This window comes from Syngnathus acus, chromosome 13 (assembly GCF_901709675.1).
Source record: "Syngnathus acus chromosome 13, fSynAcu1.2, whole genome shotgun sequence".
Classification (NCBI taxonomy): Eukaryota; Metazoa; Chordata; class Actinopteri; order Syngnathiformes; family Syngnathidae; genus Syngnathus; species Syngnathus acus.
Window position 1 is genome coordinate 10,717,415 of NC_051098.1, and position 16,921 is coordinate 10,734,335.

Sequence of the window (16,921 nt, forward strand, 5' to 3'; positions counted from 1 at the left end):
AGTCATAAAGATGGCCTAAGCACTCTGTTAGTGTTTCTACTGATAGGACACCTCATTAAGGCATGTGGGACGACCATGTGGTCGTTGCAGGCTGGGCCTTTGCAACAGTCTGGACAGAGGACATAAATCAAGCAAATGAAACAGCCTGTAAAAACCAGACCTGAAATAACCAGAAAAGAGGGAACGGAATCATATGCCTGAGAAAGTGCTGTTTTCACTTTCCGGGGCTGTTCTCACCCACGGCTGATTAAATGAATGGAGTTCAAAACGCAAAGTCTTCCATTGAAAACTGGACCAGAAATCAAGCACATTGTACACTTATTTACACGAGATAAACTTTTGGTTGCAAGTTCCTCTCTATCAGAACATACGTACCTGAGGATGGAAGAGGAAGCCAGGAGCCGGCCGCATGTATTTGTCTTTCAGCGTCTCAAATGGATCACTCATTCTCCCCTTCTCAACCCTGCTAATAGTAGATTTCTATCAGCTCTTAACACACAAATACTTGCGAAACAAAAAGAAACAAATGAAATACGGTCACTGTTTACTTGTCAGTCGTGTGAGTATTTTTTATCAAAACACATTCATTGATTGAAAGTGTCTTTTAGTTTCCACTATTTTACACAATGACGTGTGCACCTTCAAAAATCCATACAAATGTTTCTTCTAGGTTGTATTGTGCCAAGCTAAATCATTTGTTTTGACAAAACCACTGGGAATAACAATACCTGTAGATGGGATCCATGAAGAAAGGAGTTGGCCTTGCATGTTGCAATGAAGTGTCAGGTTTTGGTGTTTCCATGACAGCTTTGTCATCTTGAAGCCCCTCGTTCATTTTTTTCTCTTCTTCTCTTGCACTGCATCCACGCCCCCTGCTCCCTAAACTGAGGTCCAAAGGCTGATCCTGACTGGTCAAGTGTGAGGCTTCTACTTTGGAAGGCTCAAACGGGGTAGATTTCTCCTCCTTTCGTTTGGTGGTGAGGTCAAATGGTGACTCTGATTTGCTCTGAGCCTTTTTGCAATCATCTGCCTGCAACTGCGGCTCACCCCTCAGCGTTTGAGATCTGACACCCCTGTCTTGAACAGGATACACTGGTGGAGAGAAAGTTGTGAAGAAAGGTAAAGGGAACATGGAGGGATAGGGCAGTGACCCGACTTTTTTGTCCTGCAGGCCAGCTAGGCCTGTAGAGCCAAAATACTTCTCAGCTATGGAGGCAATGGCCTTAATAGAGTCATTGACAGCCCCTGTAACGGCTGTGTGCTCGTCCATTGAGGAAGGGATAAGAGAAGGTCCGGCAAAGTTTTTATCAGCACCTGTCAGGCTCAGACTTTGTGGACTTCCATCGTTAGCCTTCCTTTTGAGGCTTTTGCCATTTTGCCGCATCTCGCTGTCCATATCACTTTCAAGCTCAGAGCTTGACATACTCTCAAGATCGCTTCCACTGGGTGTGCTGACATCATCCAGATCACTGCTTTCCGATTGGTCGCTTTGCTTGTGGCGTTGCTTCGTGGAGGACAACGAGCTCTGGTTGTGTAGGTTTGAAGTATTATCAGGACCGCCGTTGTCTTTCCGAAGCGCCTTAAGGAGTTCTCTGGACTCTTGAGCTCCGGGGCTTGGAGGTAGCAGTGGATTCCTACTTAGCTCTGCACCATGCCCACCAACAGCAACGTGAGCTGGTTGCCTAACCGGGGAAGAAGTGGCTGGGATGAGTGGTGGACGATGGTAGATTCCAGAAGGGAAAAGGCCAGGGAAGCTGAATGGGAAAGCAGGTGCAGCAGGGAAAGTAAGCCCGCCATGATGGCGGCTAGCTCCGAAGTAATCAGCCAGTCCAGCGCTGCTGTGGCCCATGGCCAAAGCTGATTTGTCCAAACCAGGAGCACCGGGGAGTGGCATACTTTGAGCAAACATTCCTCCTGTCGTGAAATGGTTCTTTCCCTCGCAGAAACGTCGGTGCTTGTTCAGGGACGAGGTGGTGCTGAACATCTGCCCACAGTCCTTGCACTTTATCTGCGTTCTGCAGTCGGCATGCATGCGTTTGTGGCGGCACAGGTTGGAGAACTGGGTGTAGGACTTGTGGCATACCTCGCCTGCCGGGGGCACACAGAAGTAAACAAACAGGGTTTTAGAATGTAACACTGACAATGACATCATACAATCACATCTACTTAACATGTGACACAGAGGAAATGCAGTGTGAAATGCTCATGTTCCCATCAATATTTATGACAAAAGGTTTCCATCAAAATGACGAGGTGAGGTGTGTCCAGATCCTGCTATTGTAATCAGATGACAGTGTGAGTCGCTTGTTCCCACTCATCACCTGCACATCAAAACCAAGTTCCCAGGCATCTCTCGCCTCATTGTGTCCCAAAGATTCCATAAACAATTACATATACAAACACACACACATGCAGACTAAGTCACAGAGAAGGACACACAAAGGAATGCAAGCGTGCACAAACACACACATTCTTCGGCATATGAAGTACAATGGCGCTATTTTAAGTTTGTGAAGGAAGCAGAGTTGAATGAATCCTATCCTGCAGTCTGGTTCCCAGGACAGGTCCCACGTCCTATACTACCCCCCACCCCTCTTGCCCACCCTGAGTCTCTCCCATCACTCCTTCAGCTCCCTCACCTTGTCCCCAAGCTGGGTCCCTGTCATCCTGTGTTGGGTAACCTTCCCACAGTCAGTACTTTTGTGACACTGGCTTACCATGGGAGATGGACAGTTGAGTGATGTTTTTTTTTTTTCCCCAACAAAATTTACTACCTACACAACTGTTAACAATTCACCTAAGCATTGTAAAGAAATAATATTCTTTCCTGTTGCAAATTTGACTGGAAAACATGAATGGAAGCTGTTTTGCAAGAAAATAATTTATTTTGCGAATTGAAAATATGGTAAAGTGGGTGTCAGAATACAATTATGCTTTAGAGGCAGATTGTATTATTTTATATTAAAATAAATCTGTATTCACTTTTTGCTGAGTCCAAACTCTATTGTAATTTTTTGTCAAATAATTATTCACCTATTTAAAAAAACGTACCTATGTTTTACGGAGTCAAAAACATAATAAAGTAACAAAATTAGTATTTTATCAGGTTGCAAAGAGCAACATGCACAGCACCATTGATGCACTTCAGGATTTCGAAATCAAAATAATCTGTACATCATTTACTTTTAAGGATAATGAGGGGGGGTCCATTATTGGTGGCATTTTCCTATCTCCAAGCAATCTTAATCGCTAGCCCTGCAAATAACAAGGGTTCACTGTACATGCAAACACAAGAAACATTTGACACACATGGCTTTTCCCAGTACAATTTCACACAACCATTAGTTGTATTTAGATCTACATATTTTCCTTGATTACAGCAAATGGGCTGAAAAGGAAGACAGCAGTGCATGTGGTTGCTATTTGTGAAAAATAGTGTACGTGGTAAATGTGGAGGGAGAAGTGAAGGGTTGACAGTAAAAAGCGAGTCATGTGTCTACAGTATGTTGATATGCTTGATTAAAAAGGAAATTCTAAGCTAGTGGTGTGCTTTTCACATGCTGGCATGTGGCGGGTCGACGAAATACAAGAGGGAAAAGGTGAAGGTCATTATGCTTTAGGGAAAGAAGAGTGTGAAAGGTCAAAATGTGTCTTGCTGGGGTGTGTGAGGGGAAAAGTGTGTCTGTCAGACTAGGTCATTTGGGTTAGACCAAGTGAAAGTGGCTTCAACTAGATCATCAGCATATTTGCGTTCCAGACTAATTGTCCACTTCTGAAAAATGATGTCACTTTTTTTTTTAGTATTTACTTTGGAACATACATGTTTAAAGCTGAAAAATGATCAGAATTCCCAAATACAGGTTTTCTAGTCACACAAGCATGTTATTTTTGTTAATATTATTATAATGTACTGAGTAGACTTACATAGGTAGGGTCTTAGTGACTTACACATGAAGGGCTTGACACTGCTGTGGATGTGCTTATGCTGCTTCAAACCCGAAGACGTTGCAAACGTCTTGCCGCAGTCGGAGCAGGCGTGGGCCCGTGCCCCGACGTGCTGCGAGCGGATGTGCCTCTGCAGGTTACTAGGATCTGTGAACACCTGCTGGGGGAAGCAACCGCACCGACACAAACAATTGGGGGTATTACTATCGACACAAAAAAAAAAGTACAACGAGAAGACATTTCCCGTCAAAAGTCATCACTTTACCTTTGAGCAGTTTTCACATTCATGGTGCTTGCCACCGTCATGTGACATCTGATGTCGGATCAGGTTTGATTTCCAGTTGAAGGCCTTGGGACATTGGTCGCACTTATATTCTCTCTCCTCAGAGTGGGACAGTGTGTGAGCCTCCAGGCTGAGGGAAGAACAGAAGAATGAGAAAGAGAGAGAGGATTCTCTTAAAACCAAAATCACCGTTTAATATTGTCACTGTGAGTCAATTTTACAGAACAACAAGCACAGTGAATGAAGAAGTCACCTTTGGAGATCTGGGAAGACCTGTTCACACTCTTTACACTCATGAAAGTCATGAGACCTGTGAAGGGGTCGCAGGTCTTGAGGTTCCTGGGCGTTGATGTCACTGTCCTCTCCTGGACATACAAGATGTGTGACACCTTAAATAAGTTACATCATAGTCAATAGTTATGATAGTACAGATTAAAAGGAAGTACGGAGAAGAAGCAATCCAAACCTGCATCAAGGAAGGAGGACGGGGGCATCCCGCACTGCTGCATCTGGTGGTCCAGCAGTTGGCTGCGGGACTCAAAGTGCTGGTCACAGTCTTCACAGCGGTACTGCCTCTCCTCTGCAAAGTGGGAGGAGAGAGCATGAAAAAAAAAGATCTTTAGCAAGTTTTTTCAGGGAATGATATCATGTATGCGGGATGCAGACCATGAATATCAGGAGCCATGGAAGTATCGCATGAAAAGTCTTCTGCCTTCATGAAAAGTAGAAGCTCCTCACCGGGGAAAATATCTCGGGTGACTTTGTAGAAGATCTGAAACACAGAAACAAATATATATATAAATATACAGTTTAACAATGTGTTTCCTCCTTAGGTGGTAAAGTTGTGTGATAAAAGTTCAGTGAATGGCAACTGGTTACTAATGACATCATTGATATATATATTTTTTAGAACAGTATCTAATTTTAAAAACACCACAGAATAATTGAATCCTTTGCCATAATCTATAATCACAGTTTGTACAGTACGGCAAATTTGCCTGTCATGTTGTTTATATTATTTCAAATTTCCTCATTCTCAAACTTAAAAATGCCTTTCCACTTTTGAGGTGGTGTGGCAGTAATAGAACCACCACAGGCTCACGCAATGGCACACTTCAGGAATTCCCCTTGCAGTCACGCCTCTTTCCCGTAGGCAAAGCACTCACACACACACAAAGAAACAGGCAAATGCTCCTTGCAGAACAGAAGACATACTGTGTGATCATCACTAATATGTCACAAGTTACGCAAACACACGTGCACAGACCGTAGTTGTCAACCAGTGGTTTAAATTAGCACGTTATTGTAGGGATCAGATAACAAGGGTGATAGAAGTCACAGTGACTAAGACTACCCGAAGCATTAAGGCCATTTACACCACACGCTCCCATTCTAATGTATGAATAATATTTTTTCTTTAAATTCCAGAAGCTTTGAATAAAATCCATTAAGACAATGACAAACCATCTGAACTTTCTGTGGCTCTTCTTTCCACATTAAAGGACACAAAAGGTGTTAATCCAACAGGTTCTCATGAAACCATTGATTATTAGTCACTTTATTTGCATTCACGTTTTCTCAGGTCACACCCAGGTTTTAGACACACTCAATTGATCGGTATGCTATTTGTTGTTATAAAAGGTCACAGTCCAAATGAAAGCTGGTCTTGATGCTCAGAATAGATAAATACTATATATATATATATACTAAACTTAAATGCTTAACCGACAAACTGTGATTCTTCTTCTTATTATGATTAGTATTAGTATTATTATTATGCAATGAATGGGTGCAAAAAAAAAAAAAAAAAAACACTAGCTCCGATCTATTTTGATCTACAAGAATTTCAAGCACTTTTATTTGTATCATGATGCTCACACCTCCAATGATATTTCATCAGCTCGGCCAATCAGAGTAGATCAACAGGTTTGAGGTTTGGAAATGCTGTTGCAGTCTGTTGTTGGAAAACGAAACTTTCTGATGCAAGCACTGTCTTGTCATTTATAAATAAAGTGCAAATATTTTAGAACAAGGCAGCACGCTGTTTATGTCATCAGACAAACATTCAAGTCATACTTTTGCTGTCATAAATAATCATCAATGACAGTAATTAAATGACACATTGCATGCATGTTGGAAAATAGGCCCACCTTTTCCAGGCATTTCAGAGTGTCATGATCTTGACGCCAGACTTTAGGTGTGCGATGCATTTGGGGCACACCCTGACATTTACTTGCCTTTGTCGCATCATGTGAAATGTTCTTTAACAAAATGGCTGATGATAATTACACTTATAATCCATTTGACATTCAGTTCAAACAGGAGAGCAACTAAGCGCTAATTGCCCGAATTATCGTAATGCCAAACTAACAGCTTGGGGAAAAGTTTCTATTATCAGTAAACCAATGGCAACATGACGCGAGTGACAGCATTATGGGATTGAACGTCAAATGCTGTCACTTAATGTCCGTGTGTTAAAGGTTATTGATAAAGGTTACTTAACATACTGATTCATTGTTGTTTTTACTGTTATGGTTAATTGCCGGTTCCAGTTTTTCTTCAGTGGTCTTTTATTATGATGATTAATTAACTCCAGAATTAACTCTCTCTGCTATATTCCATTCTGTGGCTTCAAATAAATTGTAAAGTAAAATTGTGTTAACAATTGCTAGGATTACTCTTTTGGACAATGGATGGGCAAAATAATAATTGTTCTATCTTTCATTAATAATTCTGGGTTTTCTGTCTTTATTTCCCATCTTGATGCAGTTCACACATGCAAAATTTAGTGCAATACTCGATTTAAACCAACAGGTGCTATTGATTTAGTCAGACCATTTTTTTTTTCAGACTTGAAATTATGGAATTTTAATCAAATAGTCTCCACTGACTTAAAACATGATATTGACATGTATCTGTAATGCGTTTTTCAAAGTTCTCCAAAGACGATCGTATAAAACCAGTTCACGATAGAATGACGTAAAGAGTGTGAGAGGGGGAAAAAAAATCCCAGTTTCGCCAACGAGACAAAACAGGCTCTTTCCCCTTCTCCCCTTACTCATTCCTTCCTCACTCACACACTCACCCTCCTGAGATTTGCTCATAAAGTTTTATGGTAAACAGAACTGGGTCAGAAATAAGAGGATGGAGGCCAGTTTTACTTTCACACTAGAAGGTTTGAATTGGAGCTTGCGATTGAGCCATAATGACCAACACACCTGGAAATTGCTGAGGTTGTATGACATTGTCGTCATATAAATCAGGCGGCAAATCATCTCCGTTAGAGGGATTGCACTGGATTGGTTTAAATCCACTTCTCCGAAGAGATTTAACAGCAGTGTTCCTCGAGGGAGCCCGCTCTGTCTCTTCTCTTCAAATCTGGTGCCATTGTGTGTGTGTGTGTGTTTGCGGTGTGGTTTCAAGCCGAGTTCAGACTCAGCACTTTTCTGATGTTGTAAAAACCTGTTGGACTCAGGTAATGTGCAAGTTCCCATTTGCAGCCTAGAATAACTATTTCCAGTTTTACATGGATGCTCAAATGATCTAGCACACACACATTGACACATATGCAACACTCCACACATTATACACTCAAACCAATCCGTGAGCTGGGACCGAAAAAAAGCACAATCCAAAAGCCCTCATAAGTGCAGTCAGTCGCAAAAAGTGACAGGGGCTTTTGCAAGACCACCCTACATTTAGTCTATTCAATTTGAGCATACAGACAGGCATTGTGAGCGGCTACAGTGTGTTTTCAAAAACATCAATGTTGGCCGGAAGGCTTAAAGACGGCACATTGTACTGCGCTGTGACAGTGTGTAATAGTTAACAATCACCTCATCACAGCCATGTCCGAGACCTGTCGGAGCCTTACACGGGCACCAGAGCAGAACCGCCGTGTTGACAGCAAGTCACACCCCGCACACGGTTCTCTCTGCTTGTTTGTCTGCCTGTCACTTTGAAAACATAGAGGCCAAGTGATTCCAGACATCTTGCATCTTTCAAGAAGATTTGGGAATAGACCTTGAGTGATGCTTTTAGGAAAAGTGAGAAGATGGGTGACATAGGAGCTGCTGATTTGTCCAGGAAAATCTTTGTCAGGTGTTCACCTAAAGGCTCGGTTATACCAGGAACACCCGACGCATAATTTCCCTTTGAATGAAGTTACAGTATTGCGTTGTAGCACGAATGTCCATAAATGACCAACGCAGACATCTAAAAAAGTCATACAGAAGAGGAAACATATGGATGCATTTGTTAGAATTGGAATTCTGAACGCTGCATAGTTTCAGAATACACACCTTTACCAACTAAATCCCAATAGGGCCCTTACAGTTTTGTAAAAATTGATTTAGGGTAATCCTGCTCCCTGAGTCTGTACTACTATTTTCCTATTTTACCGTTATACAAAACGAAAATAAAACCCACTGCTGTGAAAAGACGACATTTTCAACACACTGTGACTCACTCTGATCTACTTACGGTTCATCTTTTTCTTTGTCTATATTTCGCGACTCCTCACTGAGAGGTAACGACAAGCATGGAGCTTAAATTCCTTTTCTTTTCACACGGGTCACGCCATGGAATGCTCTACACGCGTGTCAGGTAAAGTTTAGTCTCTTGTCCACCATGAAGGAATGACTGAGTGGGATTAGTGAGGTGAACAGACAGACCCCCATGTGGGCAGCACGCACCTCTGGCCACAGCCAGGTGAGCAGCAAAAGACGGTGACATTCCTGACATATCTAAGAGTTTATATCGCCAGCGTGACATGGAAGTGTGGGGAAACATCATCTCGACAGGCCGCCTCTGATCCTGCCCTGTGGTCCTCGCACGGCAGAAGCCAGCATACAATTACAGAATGAAAACACACGCTGATAATGTAGAGTGTCTGCATTGTGTGTGTGCGTGTGTGGGAGAAGTGAGAGCAGGGTGGGCTAGTGGCACACGGGACTATCTGACTTGAATCACAATAACACCTTTTAAGACAACAACAGCAAGCAGGGTAGGGAGTTAAAAAATCCAGACTTCCAATAGTGGAAAATGATGATCAAAATGAAGTGTGAGTACTTTTAGATTACCCTCACACGCAACATATCTGGGCGAATCATCATTTGGGAATTCCAAATCCCTTTTGCCTCTTATTCTCATCTTGTCATTCTACATACCTGATCATCTATCTGGCAGGCTCTCAGGTTGTGCTGCTTGGCAGTGGGTGCAAACTGGATGTACTTCAGCCAGCTCCCGATATCTGGTTTACTGGCATCAACACAATATTTCACATGGCCTGACCCGTCCAAGATCTGGGGAGACAGAGACAAGGAGAGATCAATATCAGTCCAGGTTACGGAGTAGCAACCATACCTCCCACTGAGAAATACGTCTCTAAATTGACATTTGCGACTGAGGCATATTTTAAAAAAGATTTTCAACATCTAAATTAGAGGAGGAAAAGAACAAGCGCATGAGTCACAGTTGGCTAACAAAATGTAACACTATTGCTGTGTTTACACTAATCCTGAGTAAATCCAGGCAGAGGTATAAATATAGATGCATGATTATATAGTATTTAATTTAATATTTTGTTTATATTTTTCCTTTTTGTACTACTTCCGGAACCAATTAACGAGGAGTGTTCAGACAACATCAACAATAAAAACAACAACAATGATAAGAACAACAAAACAATAATAATAATAATAATGTGGGCTATGAAAAATAATACCTTTTTATTTATTGGTTTAGACACACACAAGAGATTAAAAAAATATTTTTTTACATCTTTAAGGCAGAACAAATTCGTTAATTGAAACAATTTAAACTCAAGAAACTGTTAGGACAGGCCTGTGACGCTCTGCTCATGAATTTCTTGACACGAAAATGAAATGCATTACAAAAAATAACGATAAAAAATTATAAACAACATGACAAAATATCGTAGACATTGTGTTAAGGGGTTTAACATGCATAGTGACGTCGTTTTAAAAATAATATGTATTTTAGTTACTCGCTTTATTTGAACACAAATCATTTGAAACATTAACAAATATCTAGATCGAAAAGGATACTAAAAACACTGGCCAATGCAAGAATAACTTAACATAAAACAAGAATAAATTATCAAGGTTGAATGAACCCTTTTGTCCCCCTCTCCAGTATTGTTTTCCCGTCTTGAGCGAATTTAAAAGTCAGACTGAATTTGCCCCGACAGCGACAATGAACTCTCCAACGGCTAGTCGTAAAATATCCGATAAATATACTTTTTCCATTCAAAAATTGTTTTTTTTCTTACCGTTAGTTTGCGTCGGCGTGCGGTACAAAACACTCGGGATAAGGAGTGAGCAAAAGTGATGAAAGTCCGCTTCAAAAGATCGCTCTATTTCGGGATTTTTTCCCCCCTTAACTCGGTCTCGATGCGGCGTCCATTTTAATCGTAAAATACAAAAAATAAAATAAATAGACCTACAAAAAACTTTTTCTCAGGTTCTCCAAGCCGCGGGGTGAGTGGATGACAGACTCCTCTCCAGTGCGCGCATGCACACGCACTTCACTGTCCGCCACACACCGCGTGTTTTCTCAACTCCAGTCTCATCACCGCGTCGCCTTCACCGACTCGTCTGACTGGTACATCTCCTTTCTGTTCTGTCCCCAGCCGTCCCGACTGCAATTCCCTCCGGTACATCAACTTGCTTCCAACTTTTCAGTGTGCGCGACTCGTCCGCTCCTCTCTTGTCACCCCTCCTGTCCTGACGCGCCCAGGTGTCCCCCACCCTGCAGACACCCCCTCCTCTTATTGTGATGTATCAATTATATGATAAAGGCGGGTTTAAGAGTTCTTCTCTTGCTGTGCGGGTCTCTCTCTTTTTTTTATATTTTTTTTTTATGCACGATCCCATAAAGCGACATCCATCCTCACGGCCCCATTCTGGGCGACTGTCCCCCCGGCGGAAGCGACTCCTCTCCGCAGTAAATTGTAAAGTGACGGGGGCCCTGGGTCGGAAAGGTTGAGCGGGGTCAGCGAGAGGTCGAGATTGGGCTTCTAAAGGGATGAACTGCCCCGGCACACTTTAATGAATCAACAGAAGCTTCAAAGAAAGCCATTGTTCACATCTTCACCAAACTTGTTCACAACACTCATGAGGTGTTTTATGACAATGGTGACCTAACGATTATTTTGTTTTCTGTCGTTAGCTTTATCTAAATTTCGGATGTGCAAGAATACTGAAAGAAAAAATAGGACAGTGTTGTCAGAGAGCCGAGTTTATTAGGCAGTTCATAAAGCTGAGGAGGGCTTCAGCATTGGCTGATGAGAGCAGATGATGATGGATAATGCCTCAACTCTGTGACATTGACCTTCCATCCCAGATAATAGCCATTGTTTTGGCAAATCGCGGCGCAAACGTGCAGGAAGGACAGGAAAAATCATGTGTAAATAAGGCAGGACCTCGCCACCGATTCCCATCGTTTTGTGCTCCCTGAGAACCCAGCAGAGACCCCGGTCCGCCCGGTCATTGATTTCCTGCCTCTCCTCGACTTGTCTATTGTTGAAAGCCTTTTTAATTTAGCCATAAATTGGGAAAGCTCAAGCCGAATGAGCTGTTCTATTTTCTTCCTGTCAAGATGAGAGATTTGTTTTATGATGCATTGTTTATTAAATACAAGTAATCTGAGAAGGCTTCATGGCCTTTTCGCGTCTGATCCAGCATTCTGATTTTGTACGAAAAAAGGAAAGACGCACACTCCAGATTTGTGTGTGTGTGTGTGTGTGTGTGTGTGTGTGTGTGTGTGTGTGTGTGTGTGTATACAGGGGTAACAGTGTAGCAGGACCCCCGAATGCCTGCAACATTGGTACAAGCTGCTTTACTCTCCCCCGCCAGGAGATGGCGTGCTCCACTGAAACGAACTTCCAATTGCTCACAATGGAACATTGGACAGCGGAATGGCATTTAAAACCAAAATAAAGCAGTGAAATAACCATAAAACTCAACATTTCTCATACAGTCTTGAATTATTGCATGAAATGATTATAATCTATTTCATGGAACTTGCCCATGAAATTCAGCTGCATGGACCTGAATTTATAATCACCTGGATGTGCAAGCTATAAAGCTTTCAAATGTGTTGTGAAAAGATGGGAGTTTGTTTAAACAGTGTTAACAAACCCGGGGAAGATTTGCGACGCATTGGTGGAATTTGCATTTATTTGTGCTATAAAAACGATTGTCAAGTGCTTAGATAAATTAGATCGGCTTTATCTGAATGATTTGACGCCTTTGCTGTAAAGATTTTCGCCTTTGTGGTGAGCTGTTTATCAACATATTACAAACGCAACACATGCAAGCTTCAGGCTAAATTCCTTCTGATTATTCAACACGGTATTTTCATACCTATTTTGATCTCTTAAGTGTTCAAATCATGTTTAGTGCTGAGGCTTTAAAACACCGTGGAATTTTCTTGCGGCTTTCTTGTTTGTTTTACGTTCAGTCATGGGTAAAAAAAAAAAAATTCCTACATGCAGACAAGCTTTACGATAAAATGTCTTTTTTTTTTTTTTTTTTTTTTTTTAATCGAGCTGAGGTACAGCTTTATGTTTTTTTTGGATGCAGGAGATTTGGAGTTTGCTGCTGGGTTCTGGCCCCTTGTAATTCATAATGGGACAGAAGGAGGAGGGGGAGAGGGGGTTCCCGTGTGGGTTGCAAACTGACTCCAGCCATGCAGACAGCTCCACGCTGCAGGTGAGGGGCCACATGGAGATATTGTGAAGGCCCGTGTGGCACATTCCATCATAGGAGGGCACCGGGAAAAAGACAGAAAGTCGACAAATCTCTATTAAATAGTTTGCCATTCATTGGGAAGACCTCCCGGAGATGTGATGAAAAGCTCAAGACAGACACATCAATTTTACCTAAAAATCCCCAGATCACCTAAGATTATATTGGAATAATCCCATGTCCATACGCTCCATACCAATTACCATTAAAACAGCGTGGAGGAAATGAAAGGGGAAAATGTAAATAGCAAAAATTGCAAGGCCTGGAAGTAGGCCTGTCGTGAGCAGTGTGTTAATCTCCACCTCAGTAATTTGGTTCTGCAGAAGAAGACAGAAGCCCTGCTGCTGTGCCCTGCACTTCATAAATCACTGCTTTATGTGGACAAGGTCAGCTCACCCCCTTCCCCTTCCACTGGCCCCTCCGCCATGTTTACCCGGCCTCCCGGGGGCTCTCAGGACCAGACCAGCCCACTTCTAATTACTGTGGATTATTTTCATTTGCCGGGGGTCAGTCAGGCATTCCGGCAGAAACAGCGAGTAGGGATGATTTTCTGACAAATTCTCTGGCCTGCCAGAAAAAGGACTGACATGTTTGCTGAATTAGCACCTGGATATTTTGTGTTCACATTGTTTGTTTTGCCTTTGACAGCTCCGTGCGAGCGTCTATGGACTAACGTGTCCATTTCCTTATCATTACATTTAAACATCAGTTTAGTACTCGGGCAAGGGGGTCAGACATATTTGTTTTTGTCAATTAAATAAAGGCAACATTCACATTCGACGGAGCCATTAGGTGAAATAAACCATATGGCTCTTGTTTCTTTATAGACGGACAATTCAGTCAGATAAAAAGACAAGAGGTGTGAAAAATGATGACTGACAGGAGCTCTAGAAAAAAACATTTATAATTTTGCAGCATGGACAAATCTTTTTTTACATAGGCCCAAATTTCTGGTGGATGGATGGACATGTACACAATGGACTGGAAACTTAAACAGCCCTGCTCAGCCCGGTTGGGGGGCTCAGGCTGGAGGGGGGGGGGGTGAGGTAATTAGAGCATGTTGCCGTTCGCCGCAGGGTGAACAAATTGGCTCTAAAACGCTCATAGATATCATCTTTAAAAGAGCTTTTATATGCTGTGGAGGTAAAGCGTGATGGAATTGAACACGCCACTTCAGATCAAGCGAGAGCAAGTGTCACACATTCATTACCTTTATCGCCAGTTTAACGTTTAAAGTCAGACGGAATACTCTGACAATTTGCTTTTCCTGCGGCGTGTCCAATTGGAAGGCTAATATTTAATGTTGGCGGATATCAGGTTAAAATGTTGGACTTGCTCACTGTGACGGCGGAAAGACAACACTTCCTTGTCAGTTAAGTGTAGCAGGAATTTGAAGAAGATAAATCTTTGAAAAAGTAAGCCAATGGGAAGGAATTATATATTTTTTTATTGTAAAAATTATGTGGCATTAATCATGAATTTTCATTTATTTCCTAAAGCTGAACGAATTAAGATTTTTAGCGGAACTTTAGTTTTATTTGGTGATCTAAACTTTTCAAGCAAGGAAGCAGAAAGACTAAAGATTAAGGATTGATGAGTATATTCAAAATTTATAAGTGGTCAAAGCTGTAACCTGAGAAAGTGTTAAAAAAATGTGAGTGGAAAAAAAGGAGAGAATGTGAGACCAAAGTGCAACAGTCGTGCTTGGCAGCTCAGGTCAGCAGTTCGGGTGTGTAAGTGAGATGATTAAAGTCAGAATTACCTGAGAAAACAACAAATCAGCAACAGTAACATAGCGACACGGAGTGACACCCATTAAAGGCTTCGCTGCTTTTCAGTAGCATCAAAGCAGCCCCGAGTTAGGCTGGAATTAAATTCAACCCCAAGCAATGCTGAGCACCTTGAACGTGTGACTAACACTCAAACACTCGGAACAACGTCTGTCTTACAAGAACACGTGATGTCGCAACCTTTTTTTTTAAAGAATGAAAGCAATCTACATCACACTAAAATATTTTTTTCTTTTATACCACAATTTGTAAGTGACCTAAACTTTTATAATGACTTCAACCAAATATATAAATCATGAGTTTGACATGTGACATGTTACATTGCATGTTAAGATCATAAGAATGTCACCTAGATGAGGATGATGGCATTTTAAATAGAGGTAATCAGCATTCCTTTGGCATGCACCACTTGATTTCTTTTTTTTTAGATTTCTGCAAATTAATTTACTCTAGAGATGAAGATTTAAATTGTAAGGTGAAATGGGCCAACCTATATCATGTTTGAGGAAAAAAATTCCACACCCCTCAAAATTAATCTGATAAGGCATCACCAGTGAAATAATTAAATAAAAGCGTAATTGTATCTTATTTTGGTTGGGAAAAATGTCCAGAGTATCCTTTTAATGCTAAAACCCAATTCTGTTGAAAAATCTTGATGTCAATGACCTAATTCTGCAGATTTATGAGACTGTCTCTTTTACATACAACGTTAATGATTCAACAAGCGTGTCGTTTTGGGTGTCTTCTAAAAGTGCTGGTTTTGCAGGTTACGAGGATTCCGCCCGATGCCAGCGATATTCTACAGGCTCCGTAATGGAATCTCACCTGCCACATTTCAGTAATAGACCCATCAGATATGAGCATCAGTGCTTGTCGGGTTTATTCAATTCCAGACCAATCATTCAGGTGTTATACACTTTTGGGTTAATATTCTAACCGTGCGGCTGAGGCCTCGCTGGAGATAAATCAGCTTTTATGATGGGTTGTTATGGTTTTTACTGCTCTGGCATTGTGTGAGACTGATTTGGGGATCAATCACCTGCAGGTGTCTGCTGCGGGGCCGGTGAGCCGAGAGGATCGATGGAGGATCCGGAGTCGTGGTGATGGAATGGACCAGTGTGTGTATAGTATGATGAGTTGGTGCCATTGCATGTGTGTGTGAAGACAAAAATGATGGAGGAGTGTGTGTGTGTGTTCTTTGGAGATATATCTGGAACTGCTGCTGAGGCACCGATGAACAGCCGCTGGACTATGACCAGACCATCTCAGCTCTTATCCGAACGACCCCCCCCTCTCCCTCTCTGTGCACTTCTTTATCTAGATGGCACTTTGGAAAATCTCATTGTCACACAACATTTAACAAAGACAAAAAGTCTCACGCCTGCTGCTGGAGATGACAGACCCGACAGAGCGGCAACTACAAACTCTCACTGAGGAGTGTTTGACCAGAGATATGGGAGCACGGATGGCACGAGCGCACGTCAACAAACGGACACATTAGTCCTATCTGAGTTTGTTCAACTTGTTTCTCTCTGTGTCTGGATATAGTGTTTATCCTTGTTCATCATCTCTGACCATCAGATGGCTGCTTCCTCTTTGCTGTCAGCACTGCTCGGCTGAAACAAAAGAGGCGGAGAGCGAAGCTTATGGTTTCTGAATCGGAGGAAGTTGGCGCTGATTACGCTGCCCCCGAAGAAGCATTCCGATCCCGTTAAATGGCGTTAAAGCTGAAAATTCCAAAGTGGACAACAAAAACACCGCAAGGGTGACCCTCATTTGCTGACCCACCCCTAACATCTAATCTGAAGAGTTGTCATTGGTACCTGAAACCTTTGACTTTTGACCTTCAGGGCTTAAAAAGGAATGTTTCATACTCAATTAATTTCAACGATTGGGCTAGACTCTCCAAGTTTGACATACTTAGCATCTTCCGATATTTTTAATTCGATTCAAACTCAATGGCAATAATTTGGGGCAGGTCCTCTTCTATTCCAACATGACTGTACTCCAGTCCACAAAGCAATGTCAATATAAAAATGTCGTATGGAAGCGCCAGAGAACCCTGACTTCAACCTCATCTAGCACTTATGGAATAAACTGGAACACAGATTATGACCTCTGACCTAAAACAT

At 42.0% G+C, this 16,921-nt stretch overlaps 1 protein-coding gene across 13 annotated transcripts in view; it reads right to left on the reverse strand.

Annotated features, from left to right (window-relative positions):
* mecom (MDS1 and EVI1 complex locus) overlaps positions 1 to 16,921 on the reverse strand; it is a 94,578-nt gene that overhangs the window by 8,543 nt on the left and 69,114 nt on the right. For 2 of the 13 annotated variants that reach the window (XM_037267051.1, XM_037267062.1), the window contains 8 exons: positions 9,397 to 9,531; positions 4,895 to 5,000; positions 4,695 to 4,808; positions 4,482 to 4,617; positions 4,211 to 4,358; positions 3,925 to 4,105; positions 729 to 2,088; positions 376 to 466 (listed from right to left, as the gene is read on the reverse strand). In XM_037267051.1, the coding sequence (XP_037122946.1) occupies positions 376 to 466; positions 729 to 2,088; positions 3,925 to 4,105; positions 4,211 to 4,358; positions 4,482 to 4,617; positions 4,695 to 4,808; positions 4,895 to 5,000; positions 9,397 to 9,531 (2,271 nt within the window). Of the gene's footprint in view, positions 1 to 375; positions 467 to 728; positions 2,089 to 3,924; positions 4,106 to 4,210; positions 4,359 to 4,481; positions 4,618 to 4,694; positions 4,809 to 4,894; positions 5,001 to 9,396; positions 9,532 to 10,520; positions 10,984 to 16,921 lie in introns of those variants that run through there. The other 11 variants (XM_037267064.1, XM_037267063.1, XM_037267054.1 and 8 more) reach the window with 11 other exon arrangements.